Source organism: Panulirus ornatus, chromosome 57, assembly GCF_036320965.1.
Source record: "Panulirus ornatus isolate Po-2019 chromosome 57, ASM3632096v1, whole genome shotgun sequence".
In the NCBI taxonomy this organism is placed as follows: domain Eukaryota; kingdom Metazoa; phylum Arthropoda; class Malacostraca; order Decapoda; family Palinuridae; genus Panulirus; species Panulirus ornatus.
The window spans coordinates 24,709,527-24,733,591 of record NC_092280.1 but is presented as its reverse complement, the minus strand read 5'-3'; the positions used below and the strand labels follow the sequence as shown (position 1 = coordinate 24,733,591).

The 24,065-nt window shown below is 44.8% G+C and overlaps 1 protein-coding gene across 2 annotated transcripts in view; it reads right to left on the bottom strand.

Moving 5' to 3' along the window:
* Nucleotides 1-760: 760 nt before the first annotated feature.
* LOC139766304 (uncharacterized) overlaps nucleotides 761-24,065 on the bottom strand; it is a 49,754-nt gene continuing 26,449 nt past the window's right edge. Inside the window, exons 3-6 of one of the 2 annotated variants that reach the window (XM_071694758.1) lie at nucleotides 7,305-7,485; nucleotides 6,180-6,382; nucleotides 4,676-4,827; nucleotides 761-4,506 (exon numbers count right to left, since the gene is read on the bottom strand). In XM_071694758.1, coding sequence (XP_071550859.1) covers nucleotides 4,234-4,506; nucleotides 4,676-4,827; nucleotides 6,180-6,382; nucleotides 7,305-7,485 — 809 coding nt within the window. In that variant the 3' untranslated portion in view covers nucleotides 761-4,233. The remainder of the gene's footprint in view (nucleotides 4,507-4,675; nucleotides 4,828-6,179; nucleotides 6,383-7,304; nucleotides 7,486-24,065) is intronic. The other variant, XM_071694759.1, reaches the window with a different exon arrangement.

The window sequence follows — 24,065 nt, the reverse complement described above, 5'->3', positions numbered from 1 at the left end:
GGAAGAGAAAGCTACCCTGCTGCCTTAGATACAAGACTAACATAACTAATTGCATTCTCTTTATCATAAACATTTAGAGTACAGCAACATACTGCTGATACTTTTACATTATGAAAGGCACTCGTGTCTCTCTCTCTTCATCCATCCTTTGTAGACAAAGCAAAGAAGTTGTCAGATGCATGACATTTAATCTGTATACACTGTTGTAACATGTCAAGGAAGTTGCCAAATGCATAACAACAATGCATCCATTTCCTTGGCGAGACAATCATTGTTGGTTGCAAGGAAGAGATATATCCTTGAAAATATTTAATTTGTTGAGCAGGAAGTCGAGCAGGCAATGTAGGAAGTATGTAGAGGGGAAATGGCAGGGCAAGTGCTTGGAACCACTGAACAATGCTATCAGCCATTTGGATGTATTGGCCAGGAAGGGTGAATTAAACAAAGGTAGGGAATGGTAATGGTGAAAGAGGGTTTGGTGACCTGAGTGAGAGGCATGGTGGTGGTGAGAAGGGTGCAGTAATGAGAGTAAGTGGTGGTGATGAGGATGTGGTGGCCACGATGGAAGGGTGTAGTAGTGAATGGGAGGATGTGGTACCTAGGGTGAAAGGGAGTGCTTGAGGTGGTGAGGAAGGTTGTGGTGGCCAAAGCAGAAGGGCATGGTAGGATAAGGGAAGGTGTGGTAACCCTACAGTGGAGTAAGCAGAAAAGGGCCTGGAGGGCCTTAGTCTGCTAGTTTAGGTAAAATAAAAGTGGAGAGTGTAATAAATAGTTGATTTCCATTACAAAATAACACATTCTTATCATCAGGCTTCATTTTAATGCCTGCAAAATTCCTCCAAAACATGTATCGTCGAATACCTAGTAAGACTCATACAGTAAATTCTTAATATAATATGAAATACATACAGTGACTTGTGAGGAAAGCAAGGTATTCTAACATAATGCTGTATTTATTATAACACGAAATAGAAGGTTGTCTGAGACTCCCAGTTTCTTCTCACTTTTAACACCAAACTCACTCCATAGTGTTTTAAGCCACTGCTGATTTGGTTACAAACCCTCAAGAGTACTTAAAATGTATACTGGCCACTGTGGCAAGTTATCATTATCTAACTACTCACTTTCTTTACATAAAGAAATACAGAGGCTCCACTAACACACCTTGCATTTCTTTACTGCTTTGTCTTGCTGCACAAGAATATAGCCAAATCTGCAAAATGTTTTTTCATTTCAATAGTTCTTTGTTGTGCTTAACAATTCACACTACCCAGTCATTAACTTACAGGACTGAGCAAATGAAAAGTGAATTCTGTGTTGGAGAAACATTAGTGTTTTAGGCTAATTTTAAGATATGAAATAGCAACTAAGTTTTGAGAGGGTCCACTGCCTCATTAGCTTCATGCAAAACTTTAGGAATGCAGGAAATAGGAACTAGTGTATACATAATGTGTGTTGCTTTTGAATGCAAGTGGTAGCTTGTGCTGCAGCATGACAGGATCAGCTAAAATAGATCACATAGAAAAAATATACATACTACTCTTCTTTACGTCAATAAGCAATTAATAAACAATTACCCATTACCCAGTGTGGCATAAAAGGTCACACTACATTCTTGTGTCTGATGCCTTGCCAAGGAGGAAGGGATAGTTATATCTGAAAGGAGTTCAAACAACCTATAAGTCTGACAAGGCCACTAAACACACTATAACTCATTGCATAATTAAATGTAAATTTTGAGCTCTGAATATTCTAATAATTTTTCATATTTTGGAAGGCATGCAAAGCTGCTGAGGAAAAACCACATAACTGCAAGCCTTTCTAATTCCTAATAGGAGCCTAATTAGGTTAAATAAATTAAAAGATAAATTTTTGGAAGATGTTAACAGAAATCCTGAGTTTTTCTGGAAGGCATGGAGACATCAAAGCTTATTTTCTCTTCTGAAGCACCATGTGAACACCATAAAAGATAAGGGAAAAAGCAAATAAAAGATATCACAGACTATGATTCCAGGTAATTTGTGGGTATTTCCAGATGTGCTACTATGCCTATACATTATATACAAGTAATTACCAGAAAATAAGTACACTTACATTACAGAGTCTTGTTTTTTCTCTTAAAAGGCCATAATTTTTTATACATCTAAAAAAAAATGTAGAAAATACCAGTTACTTTTTCAATATGCATGAAGCACTCACTTTCTGACAATTAAGGGCACATCTAGGTATGAAAATAATACTGCTTAACACAGCAAATAGCATATAGTACAATGGGGTTATGTAAATTTTTGTACAGTGCAGACATCCTTCTCATTATATTAGAGTGCAGTGGTTATAGTTTACTATATTGAAACCAAGGATATGGTGATTAACCGTTGGAAAAATGGTAATTCATGTACCAGTCAATACAGTTTCTAATAATATTATGATCATGTCACATCTGGTTATTGCACTGACACTCTGACCTCACAAGAGTCATACCCTCATTATAAATGACTTAGTATTATTGTTCATAAGAGAGCACCAAGGATACAAAAATGGCATAAACACAACTGAGTGAAGAAACCAAAAACTTGCTTTGATAAGCTGGAGATAAAGCAAGTGTTAATATGAACAGGTTGAAGTCATTATCATGATGACCATAAACACTTCTAAAAAATCTTTCAAGATTACTTATTTCTTGAAAATCAGTAGAGATTTATTGTCAATGGAAAATACGAGCCATTTGCTACTTGGCTCTCTAATTGTTTCCTAATACTCAATTACTGTCCTCTTCAAAACATCCCTTTGAGCAACAAATCACAGAATGACGTTTTTCCTTAGCACTCACGAACATAACTTAGAGACAGTCATAATTTGAGGAGAGTTTTCAGCCAATATATATATACATATATATATATATATATATATATATATATATATATATATATTGAGAAAAAATATACATAATTTCAGTCTTATAATGCCAGGACCCCCTTTGCAGGGCACCTACAGCTTCAAGGCTTTGCCATTTTATACCCTCTGCCATTTCCTTACTAAGGATTCCCTTCTGTGGGGGTTTTGCAGTGCCTAGGGAAGATGGCCACATCCAGTGGGTGGGACCACAAGTCAAAAGGTGTGTTGATGCAATATGTTTGTATGTGTGAATTGAATGCAAGATAAGTGAAGAGTAAGATTTCAAAGTCTTCAGTAAGGATGTGGCATCTTAGTCATGAGGAGTCTTCCAATATGTTGAATCTGTGTTAGTAACAATGTAAAGGTGGGTGGTATCCACAACACAGATATATGGAACTCTTCAATGTCTGCAGGTGTAGTTACAGATGGATGTATATCTGGTGAGTGGAATTCAAGACTGGGTTGGTAGGACAGTTCCTGTGAGCATGTCTTACTGTGTATGTATTTTGTCAATGTCATGTTTGTTTGGAAAGGGTGGGATATGTGAATACAGGGTGCTGAAGTGTGAAGCAGGGTTGATTTTTTTTTTCAACTTGGAGGTTGATGATTGGTTATGGGATTGTTCAGATGGGTGGATCTAATGTTGTTACGGAGAATGAGTGCCAAGCAAACAGAAGAGAGTTTAAACTGAGCGTTTTTGTTTTGTTATACAGGTGGTGAATGTTTGTTTGTGGTTGCCAGACAACTTGTGATTGTTCGAGAACCTTGTGTTTTGTAATATGCAGATTTTATATGACTTTGATAAGGTGGATAGGTAGTTGATGATGGAACAGATGAACTGTTTGTATAAATCTTATTAAGGAACTTATCATTCCAAAGGGGTCCATTATTTCTCTGCTTCTGATTGTAGTGCAGCCTTGAAGCTGCAGTTGCCTGGTAAAAGGGGTCTTGGATCTATAAAATTGAAAAAAATAATATATATATATATATATATATATATATATATATATATATATATATATATATACACACTGCAAATCCCAGAATCAATCATTCTCACATTGTGAACAAGCTGAAACAGCAATGGGAGACAAAACTGATGGAAAAATGCATTTGCATTTAGGAAATTTATCTGTTAAACAACTGAGTTCATAAGTGCAAAATCAGTCTGAGCTTTCAACTGTACTCTGAGTGGACCCTAGTGATATCAGAACTTCAATAAAGCATCCTTTCTGAAGTTTAATATTCCAATTATATTAAGTTTTCACTTTATACCTACAACCATAACAAAACAAGTCTTTTGTGGTTGTAGGGCACGCCTTCACAAAGAAGCAGTCTTCATGAAGGTAGTGGAGATTCAGTGTCCCTTTGATCCCACTGTTCATCTTGGTTACATACAGTATTTAATGGCTTTATTTCTTCTGGATTACAGATATGTGTTGCTGGAGGTCTGTAGTTAGAAGGTTTATCTTCATAACAAGTTCTGAAATTCATGTGGGCCAATGAAGAATTCTTGGCGATGGGTGGATGGTAATATATGGGATGATGAGGAAGAGCCTCAGAAGTAGTCCCAGGATACAAAGGGGCCTTTAGATAATGTTCCCCTATTACCTGTGAAAAATTATGGAAATTAGTTTTATATATATATTTTAAACAGTAGGATGTTGCAATTTAATCTGGAGAAGTTAATATATTCTATGACTGAAAGTCTGATAATCTGTGAAGAATACTTTAAAAGCTTAAATTCCATTCTCCATTATAACAGTATATTAACAATTACCTGTGCCATTCTTTGCCTTTTATTTTCTTTAGCCAGCATTCTACTCGCTAAAAGGACTAGAACAATCAATATAAAGCCTCCTGCAATGGGAACAGCTATGGTCGCTGCTCGAAACCATAGTGTCTCCATCTCTGAGTCCCGTCTCTTCTTATCTGTAAGGAGGATAAGAATTGAGAAATGTGGAAACCTTACAGTATTCTGAAGTACTGATAAATGAAGACATCAGTATTGTAAGACAAGTCTAAATATCAAGAGATTTGCAAGCATCTATACTGGGCTACAGTATATGAAAGAATGGAAATACTATAAGATGTTTGGTACAAATTGAATTTTCTACACAGAAGGATAGTGTGTCAAAACAAATTTCTAATTTTTGACACACAGATATGAAAAAGAATTATTCAAGAAACAGCAAGTAGATTTAATGAGTGAAATGGGAGAGTGTAATTACCAGTTTGTAATGTATGAGGGGGGAGCTCTAACCCAATTCATTCCACTTACCCACTATTATACAGTAAAAGTACCTCTTCACATCCTTTCTCACAAGTTTCCTGGTTAATTTCATGTTATGGTCTCAAATTGTTCTATCCCTGCATTTTTGAAGAACTATTCACCGCCTACATCTTCAAGATGGTTTATAAACATAAATGTGATTAGATCACCCCTTTTAGAAATCTCCTCTCTCTTACATGATGGGTGAATTTAAGACCTAAGCCTCTCACTGTAACGTGACTCTCTTAATTCTGGTATGGTGTCATGTTTGTTACCTTCCTCTGGACCTTCTCTGTTCTTTGTGCTTCTATATGCTAATTGATATTCATACTGACTTTTTTCTTTTGTTCAGGGTCCCATCCTAATTATTCTATTCTTATTCAGTTTGGAGTTTATCAGCCACATATCAAACCAACTTGGAATTTTTCATTCACATAAATCAAGGAGAGAAATGGTCCCAGGATAGAACCTAGTAGCACAGGGTCATACAAGATAGATTATGGGGAAGGGTATGACGATTTTTTTTTATCCATGCAAAGGACAGGTACTCCAGCTTGTATACTACAAAAGTACTAATTTACATCTTTATTGAGTTTCTTGCTTAATTTCAACTTATGTCCTCTGGTTGTTCTATTCCCACTTCTTTCAAAGAACTCTTTAGTCTCCGTCGAATTGGTTTAAAAACTTGTATATTGCGATCAGGCCATCCATCACTTTTCCATGGTGGGCAAATGTAAGACTTTTAGACTTTACTTGCCACTCAGCTCTCTCAATTCCGTATTATATCCGATGCCCCTCTCTAGTTTTGGCCTAATGTGTGTGTGTGTGTGTGTGTGTGTGTGTGTGTATATGCGATAACATGTGATCGATGCCGACCCAGCCACTACACAGACGCCATCATTGAATCATGCACACTAAACTAACACCCCTGGCAACTCAGTCTCCATCCCCCACCCCTCCTTCCTCCCTACAGGGAAGGAGACGCGTCAGGTCTGGTCGCCGGCTCTCTCACCTGTCTGGCTGTCGTAACTGCCGTCCACCTGGATATACACATCAATATCTCGGTAGTTGCACATGTCCTGCCTGCAGCAGGCGAGGTCTGGGTCGGGCTGGGGCAGGGGCTGGGTTGGGGAGGAGGCCGTCCCGGGCGGCGGCGGCAGCGTTGGTCCCCCTCTCTGCACGCCGCCTTTCCTCACGCATTCTGCATGTCGGTTCCTGCGGCGACACAACCACACACTCACTCAAACGTCGATATATATATTTTTGAAATTAAATGTCCGCTAGAATTACAATAAACAACTCCAAACGTTTGAAAGATGGGCTACAGTTATAATCCAATACGGTTTGGCTTATGGTAAGATGAACTTTCTCCTCAAAAACAGCATAACTTATTTTCATACAGCATGACACTTGGTCAGATTGAAAGAATACGAGTGCGTCAAGGTCAGAACAGATCAGGAGGGAAGGAAGAGCAAGGCTACAGCTTTAGTCAGGCTGATGGAGAGAAGTGGCCATCAAGGGCGAGGATAAATATGAATTCCGCATTGTAAAGGAACTTTGAATTTGTAGAAGCAAGGAAAAATTAAATTCTGCACTGAGACTAGCACGAGAGGTATGTAAAAACAAATGTTTCAAAATTAAGATGTGAATGTGTTTCTCTACAAAACGATTTGAGTTACATGATTACAGTCAAAACAACCCCAAACTTATCTGTAATATCAGGGCTATATAAACTACAATCGTAGGTCAAACAAAAGCAAGTGTGCAGAAATAAATTAGCAACTATCTGGCCCTTCTAGGAGCGTATGCCTCCAAATAATTGGGTTGGTAGGTACAAAACTAAACTTTACGAAAGTGAAGGGAGTCACCCAGAGGGTTAGATGTAAAAACGTCTCACATCGTGAAAGGAGAAATAATAAAATAAACAGATTAAGCTATAATTGGGGTGAAGAGGGTGCTGCTGACACGGAGTGGGACGCTGACATTGTATGTGGGGTGGAGGCCCGGGAGATGGTGCGGACCACGATGGTTCACATGTACTGAGGAGGTTGTGAAGGGACGGAGTGGCTCACGGTGACACAAGTGACCTACCATGGTCACTTGTCCTTACTACTGCAACCAACAGGATGCCACTTACTCTGGTAACAATTCGACACAGCCATGCATGGGCGCCCAGCGGTGGTAGATCTTGCGGGCGTGGGTGTAGCCGTGAGTGGGCGTGGGAGTGTTCCTGGTGAAGCAGGCGCCCAGGAGGCTCTTGCACATGTAGCCCTTGGTGACGCACCGTGGCAGATTACAATGGCACCGCACCTCGCCACCTGGAAAACACGAGCATAAATTGTATATAATCTGCCTGCCACACACGTACAACGATAATTCTAATGCGTATGAATGGTAGATACATGGAATAAAATGACTGAAGACATGCCTAATGTAGACAACATACAGAAATTCAGGTTGTGATGGACAATGATCACAAGAACGGTTCCCATCAGAAATGACTCCCCTATAGTACCAACAGGTAATTACACTCCAACCCTTGAGTTTTTTTCCACCCTCAAATTAATTAAAAGCATTAATCAAAGTCAAGCGAAAGGTAGTTTTGATCATTTTCCTTCGTTAGCTTAACTGGAAAATGGGGTGGCATCTGGCATGTATTTCCGTCTTTATCGAGGCTTGAGGAGGCATGCACAAGATTCATAATAAAGTTTTAAGGGGTAGAGTCAACCTCTGCTTTACCATTCGAAGTTAAAACTGATTCGCTCAGCTCAGCCCGGCCAAATGGCGTCCTAGCTTCGTCTCTTCGATGTATACCAACTGACTTATATTTCTCTCTTGCGTCTCCCCTGTTGATGTGATTGTTACACGAAATTACACTTGGGAACTTATCGTGTTTCATTTTCACCTTGGACTATATATATATATATATATATATATATATATATATATATATATATATATATATATATATATATATATATATATATATATATATGAAGTCTATAATTCGTTGAATCATTTTTGACACTGAATGTTTCTTAATGTTTTAAATACACTTGACATACATCGTCTCTGCCCCACTTGTAAACACGAGGCGACTCGCTCGCTGCTGCACCAGTCAACCAACCATTGTCCCACAAAACAAGAAAAACAGGTTCACAATGATATAAAGGATTCAGCAGTATTTCTCACCAAATACAGTGATGTACTGGACAAAGGGATGCCCAGTAAATATGCAGTTACTCTCTTCATGATAATATAGTTATTAACTAAGTTCTTCATCTACGGAATACACTTTCTGTAGGAGAACCATGTTAGGAAAGAGAGACGTGAACGACAGAAGGGAGGCGTACAGGACAGAAAGGCGTATAAGGTGGAACAGAGGCGCGTAAAGCAGGAAAGGGGCGTGTATGGGGAAGCGGATGTGTGTGAGGTAGACAGGAGGGGTGTAAGGAGGGTTGATATACGGGTAAGGCACGAGGGAGGTGTGGGACGCTGGAGGAAGGCATACGGGACAGGAAGGTGTGTATGACGGAAGGAAGGAAGACATACAGAGTATCTGGGAGGACGGGGTGCGTGGAGAGCGTGGGGTGTGTTCGGCGGTTGCGGGGAGATAACGCCGCTTCAGCGGTCCGCAGGGGGCTGCCACCAACAGCACCTAGTTACCAACTTAGGGTGAAGCCCTGGTCTTTGGGGGTACGCACAGTCCTTAACGGTAAATATTAATGTTTTTACAACATGAACTTTTCATCCAAGTGTCTCAAGTAATACCAGAATATTTTTTTTTGGAGTATGCCCTGTGACTAGGTGGTCAGTGGTCACAAGAATGGTATTTACGCACCGTAATACTTGAAAGTAAAGTACTTATAAGTAACATCTAAGTAGTAATACCTTGAAGCACACGAAGGTGAGAGATCACGTATTCATCTTAAGGCTATACTTATGTTTCACCATCTTGATAACCTAGGATGATAAAAGCGGCAGGATGGCTTGACGATTGCATGAAACAGCTGCTGTCAAGAATTCTAAAAAGACAGAGAAGAACCAAGAAGAAGTCTCCTGCTGAGTGAAAGGCTAATTTTGCGGCGGAGTGGCAAGCGAAATCATTCCCTGTAGGAGGCGGTTTGATTAAACCGAAGCCGCCGCCCTGCCTGCAGCATTAAGCGCTGCCCGGGGCCATACACCGGATGTCGCCCAAGAGTGGCCTGAGATTTGGTGAGGTCAGGGTAGACAAAGGGCGGCATGGAAGAGTTGCAGGATTTGCCACAGGGCCACAAAGTTTACAAGTATACAAATAATGTACCCATTAGATTGATGTTTCTAAATGAGATATGTAAGAGAAAGGGTCGACGGAAATATAGATAGAATAGGATGCATATCGTCACATGAATCACACAGTTGCCACATAAGAGCAAGTGGGTTCCGGTGAGCCCGGATGATGGATGCCTCAGTCCCCGCCGCCGCCAGTCCTCGGGCCCGGGACCATGTGCAGCTCACGTGGGGTGGGGGCGCGGGGACCACTGGCGCCAGGAGGGAGGGGGTATTAGGGGACGGGCCGGGAGAGGAGGTCCAGGGACGCCACGGGGGGTGGGAAAGAGAGGAAGGACAGTGGACCAGGGACGCCATGAGATAAAAAAAAAAAAGAAAAAAAAAAAAGAATGGAAGGAAAGGCATTTCAAAGTTCACAACTTGTCGGAGGAAGTTACAGCGGACGTGATGGGAGACAGGCGCCACTGGCAGCCTACATGTTGGACACTTGTTGTCATGTCGCACTCTCACTGGGTATCATTATTATCATTATCATTATTATTATTATTATCATCATTACTATAATTGCAATTATTATTATTTGTTTGTCTTGTTCTTGTTATCATTAGAAGAATCACTGGATATCGAATGCAATAGAAGCATTTTCTGCACGGGCGGTAAGATGAAGAGAATTTCGTCTTAATAGGTATATTAACTTTAGTGTATACAGTGAAAAATTAAAGACTTTATAAGTGGGGAGGTCCAGGTTTCACTTTAAACATTGGACATGAGTTCGTCTTTATTATCAATATTTTTCCTTTACTATTATCATTATTATTACAATTATTATTGCTATTATCATTTTTATTACAATTATTATTGCTACAGAGGCAACGGTATTGTAGAACCCTAAACAGGGACATGATGTTGAACATCATGAGTGTCAGCTGAGGTGACAACCATGTGTGGTATCATCTCCCGGTGTAGCAACACACTGTCCTCAGCGATACCTTGGCCTCCCTCATCACAGAGACACCTGGCCCCGACAGATATAGCGCAGTTAGCATCTTAATTACTATGATTTTTCTCCCCTCAAGTTCATCGTCCCCACGTGCCACCCTTGACTGACACTGAAGGATTTCCCACCTCATGTGCCTACGCCCCAGGAAAGACGCGCACCAAAGGTTGCCATGTTCCTGTGGAGTCGCACGGAGGAAGGTGTCGACGTCCATACTCCCAACCAACCCAGGCGCAGTGATGGGTTCAAACTCTTTCCCATGCAACTTGAGGGTTCCACACCCTTCCCCAGGGGTATTAAGAGGGTCCACCTTACACCCATGCTTACTAAGATGAAAAAAGGAAATTAGAGAAACATAGGCAGTTCACGCTCCTACTTGACACAGTAAAGAGTCCACACCGCTCACACACTACACTTCCACACAGTTTCATTACACCTGCGACGCATGACTGCGGGTGGGTGTTATACATTTTGATTTCCCTTCTAACAACGTTACACATTTTCACTTTCCTTCCTCCAACGATATTCAATCTGTCCTTCAATCTGACACCAAAACACACACACACACACACACACACACACACACACACACACACACACACACACACACACATGCAGAGTCATGCTGGGGCTCCAGACAATGGTGGTAGAGGGTGCGTGGTTGGGTGTGAATGAGGTAGGTGAGGTAGTTAGTGCCGCCCCTCAGGGACCCCTCCTCCCAGCCCTTCAGTGGGGTGGGGTGGGGTGGAGGTACACATGCTTACACTGGCCAAGTCCTTAAGTGCCAAGGTCACGGGGTCACACTACAACAAGACGCAGTGTGGCAAGTCACTGGTCATTATGGGTCACCAACTTATAGATTATGATGTCACTGCTCATAATGTCACGGGTCACAGCATCAGGGGGCCACACATGGTCACGGGTCACAACATCAGGGGGCCACACATGGTCACGGGTCACAGTATCAGGGAGCCACAACACACTGTCACAGGACACAGCATTAAGAGAGGCTACACATCGTCACGCGTCAGAACCACAACATCAGCAAGGAAACGGTTCAAAGTGCAGGGTGTGGGAGGTGTGGTGGGGATCTGGAAATATTATTGCAGACATGTGGGGTGGAGGGAGGGAGGGAGGGAGGGAGGGAGGGAGGGAGGGAGGGAAGGGAGGGGAGGGGAGGGGAGGGGAGGGGAGGCGAGGGAAGGGAGTGGAGTGGAGTGGAGAGCTCCACCCTTGCCCCGCCCCACACGACGTGCCGTCATCCATGCCCAGTAGGGGGGCGGGTGGTGGTGGTGGTGGCGGCCTTGCCAGGGAAGAGGACGATGACTCAAGGCCTCTAGAGTGTCAACAAAAACACAGTCAACACAGCCAGCCACTCCTAAGGGGGACGAGATTAGAAAAGATGGGGTCGTGTTCTTTATAGTATGACGTCTTCTCTCATCTGCTGGGTCTCTGACGATGGGAAAATCCCTTTCGATTGAGGAGAAAAATAAAGGGAAGTACCCACACTGCCATGAATCAGATCTGGGGTACTATATCAAGAATAGTTAGAAAGATGTTTGGTTGTGAAGGTCGGGTGGGAACATCAGCAGGCCGAGAGACATGAGAAAGTGGCATTACTGCCCCGTAGAGTTCGCCCAGCCTTAGCTTGAAGTCTGCCGGCATGGGAGGGGCTGTGCCGCCTCACAACCTGGTTTATGACAACGGATAGCCGACCTGGGAGGGGCTGTGCCTCACACACACACCATCTTGGCTCACCACATACACGAGCCACCTTCTAACGCGTTCACGACGCTACACCAAGGAATAATGACAGCAGCATAAGAGAGAGAGAGAGAGAGAGAGAGAGAGAGAGAGAGAGAGAGAGAGAGAGAGAGAGAGAGAGAGAGAGAGAGAGAGAACGGCAACAAGTAGCTACACAACCAATCAGAATGGACAGGCAGGTAGACAAGCAGGAAGGCAAGCATGCAGGCAAGAGGGACTGGCTGGCTGGCTGGCTGGGTGGTACTCCCACTGGCTGAGGTTCGTTTCAAGGGCCGCGAGGCTCCACCACCTGTTCCTGTCTGCAGGTTGCACCAGGTCCCTCCACCCGCCTTGTGGTGTATGTATTACCAAGTACCCTCCTGTCCCCACTGCTTCCCTCCACCATGTACTGTATTTAATATAAGATCCCTACAGTACATAATATCCCTCCACCACGTACTGTACATAAAATAACGCCCTCTACCGCGTACTGTGCATAAAATAGCGTCCTTTTCCATGTACTGTACATAAAATAACGTCTTCCATCACGTACTGTACATAAAATAACGTCCTCTACCACGTACTGTACATAAAGTAACTGTACATAAAGTAACATTCTCCACCACGTCCTGCAAATACCAGCGAGTCCTTCCATCACGTACTGTAAATGATAACGCGTCCTTCCACCACGGGAAACGTACTTTAAGTAATACACTCACACAACTTTAGGCTGAACCTCACTCCTCATATGTATACACATGCGATATGCTTACATACAACTGAAAAGTCATGACACGTTTTCGGGAATGTTAATTTACTATGCTGTCTTTTTAATCATTATCAACATAACCAATGCTATGGATGGACATGGATGTTGAATCAACATTCTGGAAACATGTAAAACTGCCAGGTGTGTGTGTGGGGGTTGTTTGTTAACAGTAGGGCTGATGATGTGGGCGTGGGCGTGAACGTCGTGGGCCAGGTAGTAGGGATGGTGGGCGGGAATTCTGGTATGTTAACCCACTGGTGAAGTGGTATTTCGGCCGTGTCGTGTTAACATACCAGGGGGCGTGTTGGCTGCCTGGGGAACCGGCCGGGTGGTCGGTGACCACGACGGTCCAGAGACGGAATCAATAGCTGGCGCCAGGCTGACTGTCTCCACACATCCACCTGCCTCACGCCTCCACCTGCCTTCACCCCCACCCCCGTCCCATGCCTCCACCTACCTCAAGCTCCACATGCCATACGCCTCCAACTGGTTCGTGTTTCCATCTAACCCCCCTGCCTCCACCTACTCCCACGCCTCCACCTGCCTCTGTTTCCCATCTCCACCCGTCCCCACGCCTCCACTTGCCCCGACTACACCCACGCCCAGCAACGAACTAATTACCTTCACGTGCCAGGTCGTGTGGTGGTCTCCTCTGACAACTTTCTCTGCCAGCGGTGATGCTCCGTACCCAAGTCAGCAACAAATGAAAAAAGAAAGGAGAAAATGTTGGCCATGTCCAACAATTTCCTAATCTCTTTGGAAAGACACCCACCGTAACGCTGTATTCCACTGATGTAATCTTAGATAATCCAGACACATTCGACATGTCATAGCCCGAGACTGCCTCCATCCCTGGGATCTTGTCTAAATCCCAAGAGTACGTCAACTGCCTCACTGAGGACAGTCCTGACCTGCGCGGTCTGCTGGGCGACGTGCGGGTCCTCCTGGCTGCGGGGCAGGGCAATATGCACGTCCTTCTGTCTGAGAGGGACGGGGCAACATGCACGTCCTTCTGTCTGAGAGGGACGGGGCAACATGCACGTCCTTCTGACTGAGAAGGACGGGTCAACATGTACGTCCTTCTGACTGAGAGGGAAGGGGCAACATGCACGTCCTTCTGACTGAGAGGGACGGGGCAACATGCACGTCCTTCTGACTGAGAGGGACGGGGCAACATGCACGTCCTTCTGACTGAGAGGGACGGGGCAACATGCACGTCCTTCTGACTGAGAGGGACGGGGCAACATGCACCTCCTTCTGACTGAGAGGGACGGGGCAACATGCACGTCCCCATGCCGGAGGAAAGGAGCCACGTAGGGGCCCTTCCAGGGAGCGGGTGAGGCAGACGCGCAGGTTCTGGAAGTAGCGCTCAGGACCCAGCACACGTACTCGATACAGATACAAGGACCCACAGTATTACATAAGAGGATTTCTCTGACGCTTTACTGCTGGGGTTCTAGTCGACTCTGCGACACATGCAACACCTCAAGAGTCAACGAGAAATTGTCACAGTGGTCTAAAATGCTGACAGTAGCGGAGCCACTGGCACACAAGCCAAGGTTTGCGAGAATTATCACATGGCAGTGTGGATGATACTGAAGGCTTGGGTCGAGGCTTTTAAAGTAATGTCTGTAACGAAAATGTAGTTTGCGAGCGAGTGGTGGTGGTAGGAAGAGACCTGTCAACAGATGAAAGTGAAGTGGAGACTGTGTGTGTGTGTGTGTGTGTGTGTGTGTGTGTGTGTGTGTGTGTGTGTGTGTGTGTGTGTGTGGAGGCGGCAGGCAACAGTCTGGCCTCAGCCAGGCCAACCCGGCGCCATCCAACACCATCCTTTCTCTCCGTCGGCCTGAGACCCGCACAGGGCCAGCCAGCCCTCACCATGATGCCAAGATCAGCACGGGCACTGACACCAGTATGAGGGCAGCCCTCATTACGATGCCAAGAACCAGCATAGACACTGACACCAGTATGAGGGCAGCCCTCACTATGATGCCAAGATCAGCACGGGCACTGACACCAGTATGAGGGCAGCCCTCATTACGATGCCAAGAACCAGCATAGACACTGACACCAGTATGAGGGCAGCCCTCACTATGATGCCAAGATCAGCACGGGCACTGACACCAGTATGAGGGCAGCCCTCACTATGATGCCAAGATCAGCACGGGCACTGACACCAGTATGAGGGCAACCTTCACCATCATGCTAAGACCAACGTAGCAAAATCCAGGTCCCTCATTGTGCCCCTAGCGTCTTACCAGTCACCTACCAACCACCACCAGGAAGAGAGAGAGAGAGAGAGAGAGAGAGAGAGAGAGAGAGAGAGAGAGAGAGAGAGAGAGAGAGAGAGAGAGAGACTCCTGACCTGACCTGCCCTTTGACCTAAGTGGTTCCTGCCTCTCTTGGCCTGACCGCCATACGCAGTCATCGTAAACACAACACACAACACATACAACCTGTTCATGAGTGTTAGCTCACCTCCTCTTCGACGATATTACCGAAAAATCTTCACACTGAGAGAAAACATAACGACGGAACATGATCAAGCAATCGGACACTCCCATAAATAATTGAAAGCGCCGCTCAACTAACTCCACACGGAGACTGGGCCTTGCGCAGCCTTAAGCAAACACCAAAGCCTCGCCTCGCTCAGATAACAGCGACGTAACTCACGAGGCAATTTTAACAGTGTTATTATCATCTTTATCTCTGGCCGTCTGCCTCAGCCTGCTATAACCTTTGGGGGCAGAGCAGTGACGACGTCAGGAAATGTTTGGGTGATAGAAGAGCTGGGGGGGTGTTCGGTGGTGGTGGTAGGGTGGGGTTGGTGGTAGTGGTGGTGAGGCTTGGTTTAGAGTGGATCGAGGTTCATGGTGAGGTGGGTTTGACTCGGTTGGTGCTGAAGGTGGGCCGAGGGTTCACATCTACGCTGGGAGGTCACCAATGTACTGCCTGCCGTACCAAAGGAATATCTTCTCAAGTGGCTGAATGCAAGAATGTACAGTCTGACCACAGAAGCACTGCAAACATGCACTAAGCTTGTACTGATAAAGGGAGCTGTAGATGGTCGCGACTGGAGCGGAAGCGGTGCGGCGCTGTATGTGTGTGTGTGTGTGTGTGTGTGTGTGTGTGTGTGTGTGTGTGTGTGTGTGAGAAAGGCGGAGAAGATTTACAGACGTAAGATGGCCGGCCGTAGCACCAACAATGAGCAGAAAACAGACCTGTTGCACCCTACACGAGACACAGTTGACCATCAACTCGAAACATAATCTGAAACTCAAGGAAAAGTAGGAAAGACTTAAAGAAAAACTACTATGAATCAGTGTTCCTTAAGGCGACTATCTCTGTAAAGATCAACTACTTACACGACTTCTTTAGCAGTAATCTTCCCCCATGCTGCAGACATCTGAGTTCGCCACGCGCGATACGGGACTCGAAGAGAGAGAGGGCTAGTAACAGCCTGCTTAAGTCTTTGGCTCCAGGATCACACTATCTTGGAGGTCTTTCTATTGAAATCACAAGACACCATGAGCACGGGAGCTAATTTAACATCCCCAGCAGAGAAAGCTTTGGACTCCGGCATGATCCCAGAGGTGTGAAACTGACGCACACGGGTTATGAATGCCAGACAATGTCCCACACTTTTTTTTTTATCTTTCCAGTTTCTATTTAAGGCTCAGGGAGTGATATTTCTAGTTTTGTGGCTCGTCGATGTGCCGGTAGGACGTTCCAGTTTTTGTGGCCAGGAAAGGAATCTTTAATGTCTCGTCAGCTCAGAAAAAAAGTATAGCCTGACTTTTTTTCTTTGTTACTGGACTTGAAAATGCTATTTGTACATAGAAAGGAAAAGCAAGGGGGAGGGGGCGCAGCATAGCACCCTGAAGTAATGTGAAGATGGGCGAACTGTTGCCAGTTCTAGGGTATACATCAAACCACTTCGCTGATGTGCTACCAAGACCAGACTCTTGCTTATGAAGAGTATTATGAAGGCACTATATCTGGTAACACCCTCCCCTGCCTGACTTTAATAATAAAAGAGATAGATCATCTATTGAGCGATTGAAGACTGCCAAAGCAAAGCCAGGGCTTTTACCCTCATATATATATATATATATATATATATATATATATATATATATATATATATATATATATATGAGGGTAAAAGTACCTGGCTTTTGAGGAACTGCCTCTACGTGTCCACCCTTCTGACTCGCAACATAATTCTTGAGAGATGAGTATGCTGCTAACTCGAGCAGTACCTTAAATCCAACACTGACTCACCAAATTAGTCCCTTCTCTACAGCGAAGATATACTGAGCCTGCACTGCACAGTTTCATTAACTTCTTCTAAAAAGCGCTAGACTGAATAGCTTGGTTGACCAAAGACCCAACCCAACAACCTGCACCCAGCCCTGACTGTGGGAGGTTGAAGGACCCGCAGCCAACTCCAGGTATTTTCTAGGTATGACAGAAAAGGTGAATTTCTTATATTCCTGGATTTCTTTCCAGTATCTAGTATGATTGAAATCACTGATAATCTTATCAAAGGTGATCAGTGGTTTCCTTATCATACGAGAGTTTTGGTGGAGACTTTTGTGAGGTTCTTACTTTTCATAGAGGCTTTACATCCTCAAAAAGAATTCTGTATTACTTTCACTACCTTCTGAGGGTAAATGAGACTTTTCTGTCGTGTGGTGTTGGAGGCAAGCGCAAGTGCTGCCTGTACTGGTGGTGGTGGAGAGGAGACGAGACTAGTGTGTGTGGTGATTGGTGTGGGAGAATTTCCAGGATGAGTCAGAGAGAGAACAGTAGACCTGTCTAGAGAGAGAGAGAGAGAGAGGCGCCCACTACACACGGTGTGTAGTGGGCGGTTCTGACTGCCGGTGACTCTGGCATCGCCCACTACATCCTCCACCACCAGACACCTCCTTTCGCTCACCCCGACCACCAGTCTCAGTCCCTGACGACAACAGGTCCTCCTCCTCCTCCTCCTGCTACCGGAGGGCTTCCCCTTGTGTCCCCCCCACTGGAACGCGACCAACCAACGCCTCCAGAAATGTTGACGGCAATAAATAAAAATTAGTGGGTGTGTTCAGGCGGCAGGTGGCGCGGCCTTTGAGGGATGAGCCTCTCTAACCAATCTGATAACACCGATCTATCATGTCTCTCTCACACGTACACACATACGAGAGGAAACTCAACCTACGTTTCAGTAGGGACTTTTGGTTCATAAGTAGAGTCATAAAGTGGTGGCAGTGTTCGCTGCAGAGACGTATCACTGAATATAAAACTCGTCCGAGGTGACTTATGGGCAAATATGAGGGTATTCTCGGAAGGATGCGGTAGCGAGGAGTCCCAAAGCCAGTGAGGTCTTTGCTGACGACACATAAACAAGTTCTGCTTCTGTCTCGTTAATCAATTTCCGAGGCGGCAGGCAGGCAAGCAAGCAGGCAGGCTGCCCCTAGTGTTCTCAGAAAAGGGTAATACGCAGGCAGCACCAGGCCACAGACCTAACAACTCATGGGACCATCAGACCACAACACCCCAATCAGATCACACCAGCACCCAGACTTAATAACAAGCACCGCCAGCGGTATATCTCGCTCCCTAAAACCGCAGCATTATAGTATATCAGGAACAATGTACGGCATTTCGCAACCTCTCCGGTGACAGCACACATTAGGAAGACTTTAGTGTCTGGCGAGTTTTGTTAAGTGGCCCCCATGATAATGAACATGAGAGAGGAAAGACAGGGATCAGATTTCAGTGTGTAGTTTACGTTTCCTTGATACCACGATCACTTCCACAACCATACTGGTTTTGGTTCTCGTTCTCGTAACTTAATCAGGGAAAGAAGTACAAAAAAGGAAAATACAAATATGACAAGAAAACGGAGAAAGGAAACATAAATCAATCATTTTCATATTGAAACTGGTTATAAGGGGAAAACACACACACACGGTTGTACTTACGGCTTAAGCAAGTACTAACAATTTTGATCCAACTGTCCCACTTACGAGTAAGTCACTCCGATACGGAGGCCTGTGCTGTACTGGCTCTGGTGCGGACATAAGAACAGCCCGTCCATCCGTGACCAATGGCATGGCCACGTCTGGCACGGGTAGAGGGCTAGATAAACCACAGCTAACAAGACGAGAGGTGTTGCGTAATGAAATATTTTAAGATTCAGAATAATGAAACCCGGCGACGGGAGAGAGAGAGAGAGAGAGAGAGAGAGAGAGAGAGAGAGAGAGAGAGAGAGAGAGAGAGAGAGAGAGAGAGAGAGAGAACGAAGGACCTGCATCTCCTAGCGGTTCCTCCTCCGCTTTGCTACTGGCTATCCTATCCTATCCCAAGACGTTTATACTTGCTTGGGATCCTCTCTGCAGGATGTGTCGCTACCATCCTGCGTCCTTACGGGGCTGTAGAGAACATACCCTCAGTGGATTTAAGGCTAAACAACCACCACAGAGCCACGAAGGTGTGGGCACGGCGGCCCAGGCGTGGCAACAAACCGCTAAACTTAGCGGAAGGCGGATATACATCGAAATACCATCGACGCAAAATAATTGGGAACATTACGTGGGGGGTTGAGCAAACCAAACACCTTCACACCGACCCAAAACTGCGGCATATATAAAGCAGGAAACCCTAGACGGTGGCCAGGTTATAAAAAGACGAGGGGGCGCGTGCTGTTGTAATCAGTGGAAAACCAAGTTCAAATGAAAACAAGAGGGAGGGAGGGAGGGAAGTTCGTTCCTGGTGTGTGTGTGTGTGTGGATCGAGGTAGTGTGCCGCTGTGGCGGAGCCGGGCGCCATACCTTCCTCACTCCCTCGCTAATGACTCTGTCGTGTGAGACAACGGGGTGTACCAAAAGTCCCGAACTCACGGGAATAAAATAATTCACTATTTACCTTCAGTTGAACAAATGTTCAAATTGCGTGTCGTGAACTTTGCGTGCACATCCCGATGAACACAGAGTACTCGTGTGTATGCCAAATTCATGAAACTGTAATTTGAAAACCTGCTGAACAAAAGATTTTGAGTAAATTTCTCCTGTGAGTTCAGACTTTTTGAGACACCGACGAAAAGACGATTATTACACTGGCTCATCAACACACAACACACGAGACGAACACTAAACAACAGGTCATGTTGTCATTATTGTCCTCCTGAGAGAGAGAGAGAAAGAGAGAGAGAGAGAAAGAGAGAGAGAGAGAGAGAGAGAGAGAGAGAGAGAGAGAGAGAGAGAGAGAGAGAGAGAGAGAGAGAGAGAGAGAGAGAGAGAGAGCAGCAGCAGCACTAAGAGCAAGTCATGAGACATACCGAAATCATCCATTTATCTAAATGACTTTACCTGTCATACTAAATAGATCGTAATTTTATTTCTTTTAATGCCGATCCTACTTTTCTCTATGCTAGTCTTCTTGAACGTGATCATTTGTTTGTACAACAACTGCTATACCATAAATCGAATTATCAACTCGTACAAATTACTTGTTTTTTATGATTTAGGGAAATGCAAGGAGGGTACATGTTCAAGGCTGAGGTTCCGCCTCACATAAAACAGAAGTTCATTCACTCGCTGCGGAGGAGACGCGTCAACCTCACACTGTGGGAGCATGAGGGGCTGCAGCAGCCCGTGCCACGCCTCCGTCACTCCCTCACACCTACACAAAACAATATTTCCTAACTGATGTAACTATTTGATTCAAGTTCGTCCCCAACAGTGAATTAAGATTCACATGGGTACACGACGAGGCTCTTTCTCCATCAGAGATCGTGTGTGTGTGTGTGTGTCTGTGTGGCTGTAGATGGTGGTGATGGGCGGGGGTGCGGTGACCCAGTAAGAGAGCGCTGGGCGATCGCCACACACTGCCAACACACCCAGCTTCCCGTCTCCCACCTGTTTTTACCGCCTTCTCCCTCCTCCTTTATGAATGTTTACACCCAGATTCTCTCCACGGGAAAATCTCTCATTCGTGGACTCACCCCTCCCTTTCCTTTCCCTCTCCACTCTGGCAGGGTACGCGCGCCGCCGCCTCGCTATTCTCTATCTTCACGACCTGGGGAGGTCGGACCGTCCGTTCGTTCGTCCACGCGAGAGCCATTCGAACACACCGAATCATTGGCGCAGCGATGGTGTTGTAACACACACACTAAGGGGAAGTTAAAGGGAATGGTTGAACAGCTCGTTATCCTCACTGCCACCAAAATTAAGGCCTCGTCGAAAGATATGATTGTTAAGTGGCTGTCTTTCCTCATTGACTGTGTTAAACTCCCTTTAGCATGACGATAATACGACTGTGTCTGAAAAGCGCCAAAAGTATTAACAAACCTTCCGATGATGGAATGAGAAAGCTGGTTCACTGGATGAATCAAAGACAAAAAAAATTGTCTTACTGTTAATTGAGTGAAACTTCGATCTACCACCAAGTAACCAATCATTTTCACAGAATTTGAACAAATCCTTCTGAACTCGAAACAAACTGATCTACACAAGCAGTCCCATCTCACACCATGCATGAAGAACTCCGTACATTCATACAGCTCCACAAACAGGATTAGTGAAGAACTTTATGATGACGCTGCCCGACACAGGATGGGTTATAGAGGCTCACCAAGGAGTTCGCCCCCTCCTGTTGATAGTAAAGAGACGAAATGCAAAGTTGGCCAACATATCTACTCTCACGCCCTGCAATGTTACGTACTCGACAGTTGCAAAATCAGTGACTTCTGAGATAATTCCTATTTAACTATACAAGATAAAGGCATTTCATACATGACAATGTTCTATATAAGGTGCTTGAAACGTATCAAAACTTGTCCTGTCGTATGAAGTTGACTCCTCACATCTTGTTATATACCGCCAATCAATGGTTACTAAACCTCTGTACGCAGTTCGCTTACTATGTATCTCGTTAAATCATCTATTCATTGTCAATCAGTCCTTGTAAAAAGCTCACTTCTTGTGCACATAATAATGTAATCACTGAGACCCTGTCCTTGGACCCTTTTTTTTTTTTTTACCCTCTGTGTCCACTTTATCATCACCGCCCACAGGATGTACAGGAAATGAATCTCAGGAAATTAAATATCATTACATAAAAAAATACATGAAATACAAATTGGTCGGATGGTAACTGAAACTTAAATCAGTTCTTCCGCATTCGTACCAATATAATAGATAACTGAGCCTCGTCTGTCCTACATAATAAATGATACAGTAATAAAATAGGTTGACTGATCCATAATAATATCTTGGAGTACGGATAGGCACATAGCATCTGTAAACTGAACATGATCATTTTCTCAGACACCAGACCAATGCGGTCAAGGAAATTAAAAATTAGAAAAGAGGATCTGATGAGTCAGAAGAACGTCTGGGAACCCTGTCCCGTCTAACAAGTACTATGCAACCTGGACGACGTGGGAACCTCAATGTTGCTATTGCCACCAACCCCAGGACTGGGCTGTTACCAACCCCACTGTTGGTGTCACCACCAACCTAAAGGCCTGGGCTGTTACCAACCTCAATGTCGCTGTCACCACCAACCCCTGGAGCTGTTGCCACCACCCTCACAATTTCCGTTTTAGAGGCATTAAGACGATCAAGCCAATGAGGTTGTGTGTCTGGCCCAGAGGGAAACTCGTCCAAATCTGTGGTTCTGGCCCAGAGGGAAACCCGTCCAAATCTGTGGTTCTGGCCCAGAGGGAAACCCGTCCAAATCTGTGTGTCTGGCCCAGAGGGAAACCCGTCCAAATCTGTGTGTCTGGCCCAGAGAGAAACCCGTCCAAATCTGTGGTTCTGGCCCAGAGTGAAACCCGTCCAAATCTGTGGTTCTGGCCCAGAGGGAAACCCGTCCAAATCTATGTGTCTGGTCCAGAGGGAAACCCGTCCAAATCTGTGGTTCTGGCCCAGAGGGAAACCCGTCCAAATCTATGTGTCTGGTCCAGAGGGAAACCCGTCCAAATCTGTGTCTGGCCCAGAGGGGAAACCCGTCCAAATTGGAGTTTATGGAGGTAGTTGTGACGCCACGAGACGAGACGTTATGAGACGATCAGGCCAAGGTAGATATAAAGTGGAAATAACAAGCAGAGGACTCTATTTCAAGTTGTTAGTCTATGAATGTACCTGGTCATCAGCTGAAGAAAAAGGAAAAGCGTCGAGAAAAGGGGATAAAAAAAAGAACTTGGAGACAGGTTAGAGCATTGAGGGATACCGCTGTTTATGTAGAGGGAGGGAGATCCATCTACAATTATGGATACAGACCGACTAAAGAGGGAGCAGCATGTGAGGGGGACAGAGGGAGGAAAACCAGATGAGGGCATCTTGGGGATTAGACCCCTAATGTCACGCCCTAATCAAGAAAATTTGAGATATCAAGTAGTTACAACACAACAGTGGCTCTTGCCTTGCGAAAGCCAAACTAGATAACATTCATGCTACTTAAGGAGATGGGAGATGGGAGATAAGGAGAGATTCGAAGACTTTGGGAAAACAATAGAAGACAAAGGACGATAATTGGAAGGTTTAGAACAGACGCCCTTCTCTGGGATAGGCTGTATCAAGAGCATGTTTCCAAAGAAGGGAAAAAAGCACTGCTTTATGCTGAAGCGAACAGACGAGCAAGCACAGGTGCAAGTTCAGTCACAAACTCCTTCAAGCACAAGGAGGGACGCCGTCTGGTGAAGTGAGAAAGAGATAGAGGCGCTTTTTCCGCGGGTACAAAATGAGATTATAAGGATCATAGATTTAGCATGAGGTGCGAGAATGTCAGTCCTGCAAATTGGAGTTAAGTGGCAAGACAGAACTAATAAGAGTTGCTCTGTCACGACAAGACAGTCATATTGACGGATCGGAAGAGCGAGGAAAAGGTAGAGACAGAAGTCCTATAGGGTATCTTTGGCTCAAGACTTTTAAGAATGTTCACTGGAAGAAGTAGAAGAAAGGTTGTGACTCCTTCCTCTGGGTAAAGGAATGCTCTCCGCCTCATAAATAAGTCATCCGCAATAATTTACAGAGAAGATGAAAGCTAAATGCCAATCGGAGAGAGTGTTTTTCAAGTCCAATATGTCAAGTCTCTTGCCCAAATGGAGTGCATATATCATATAT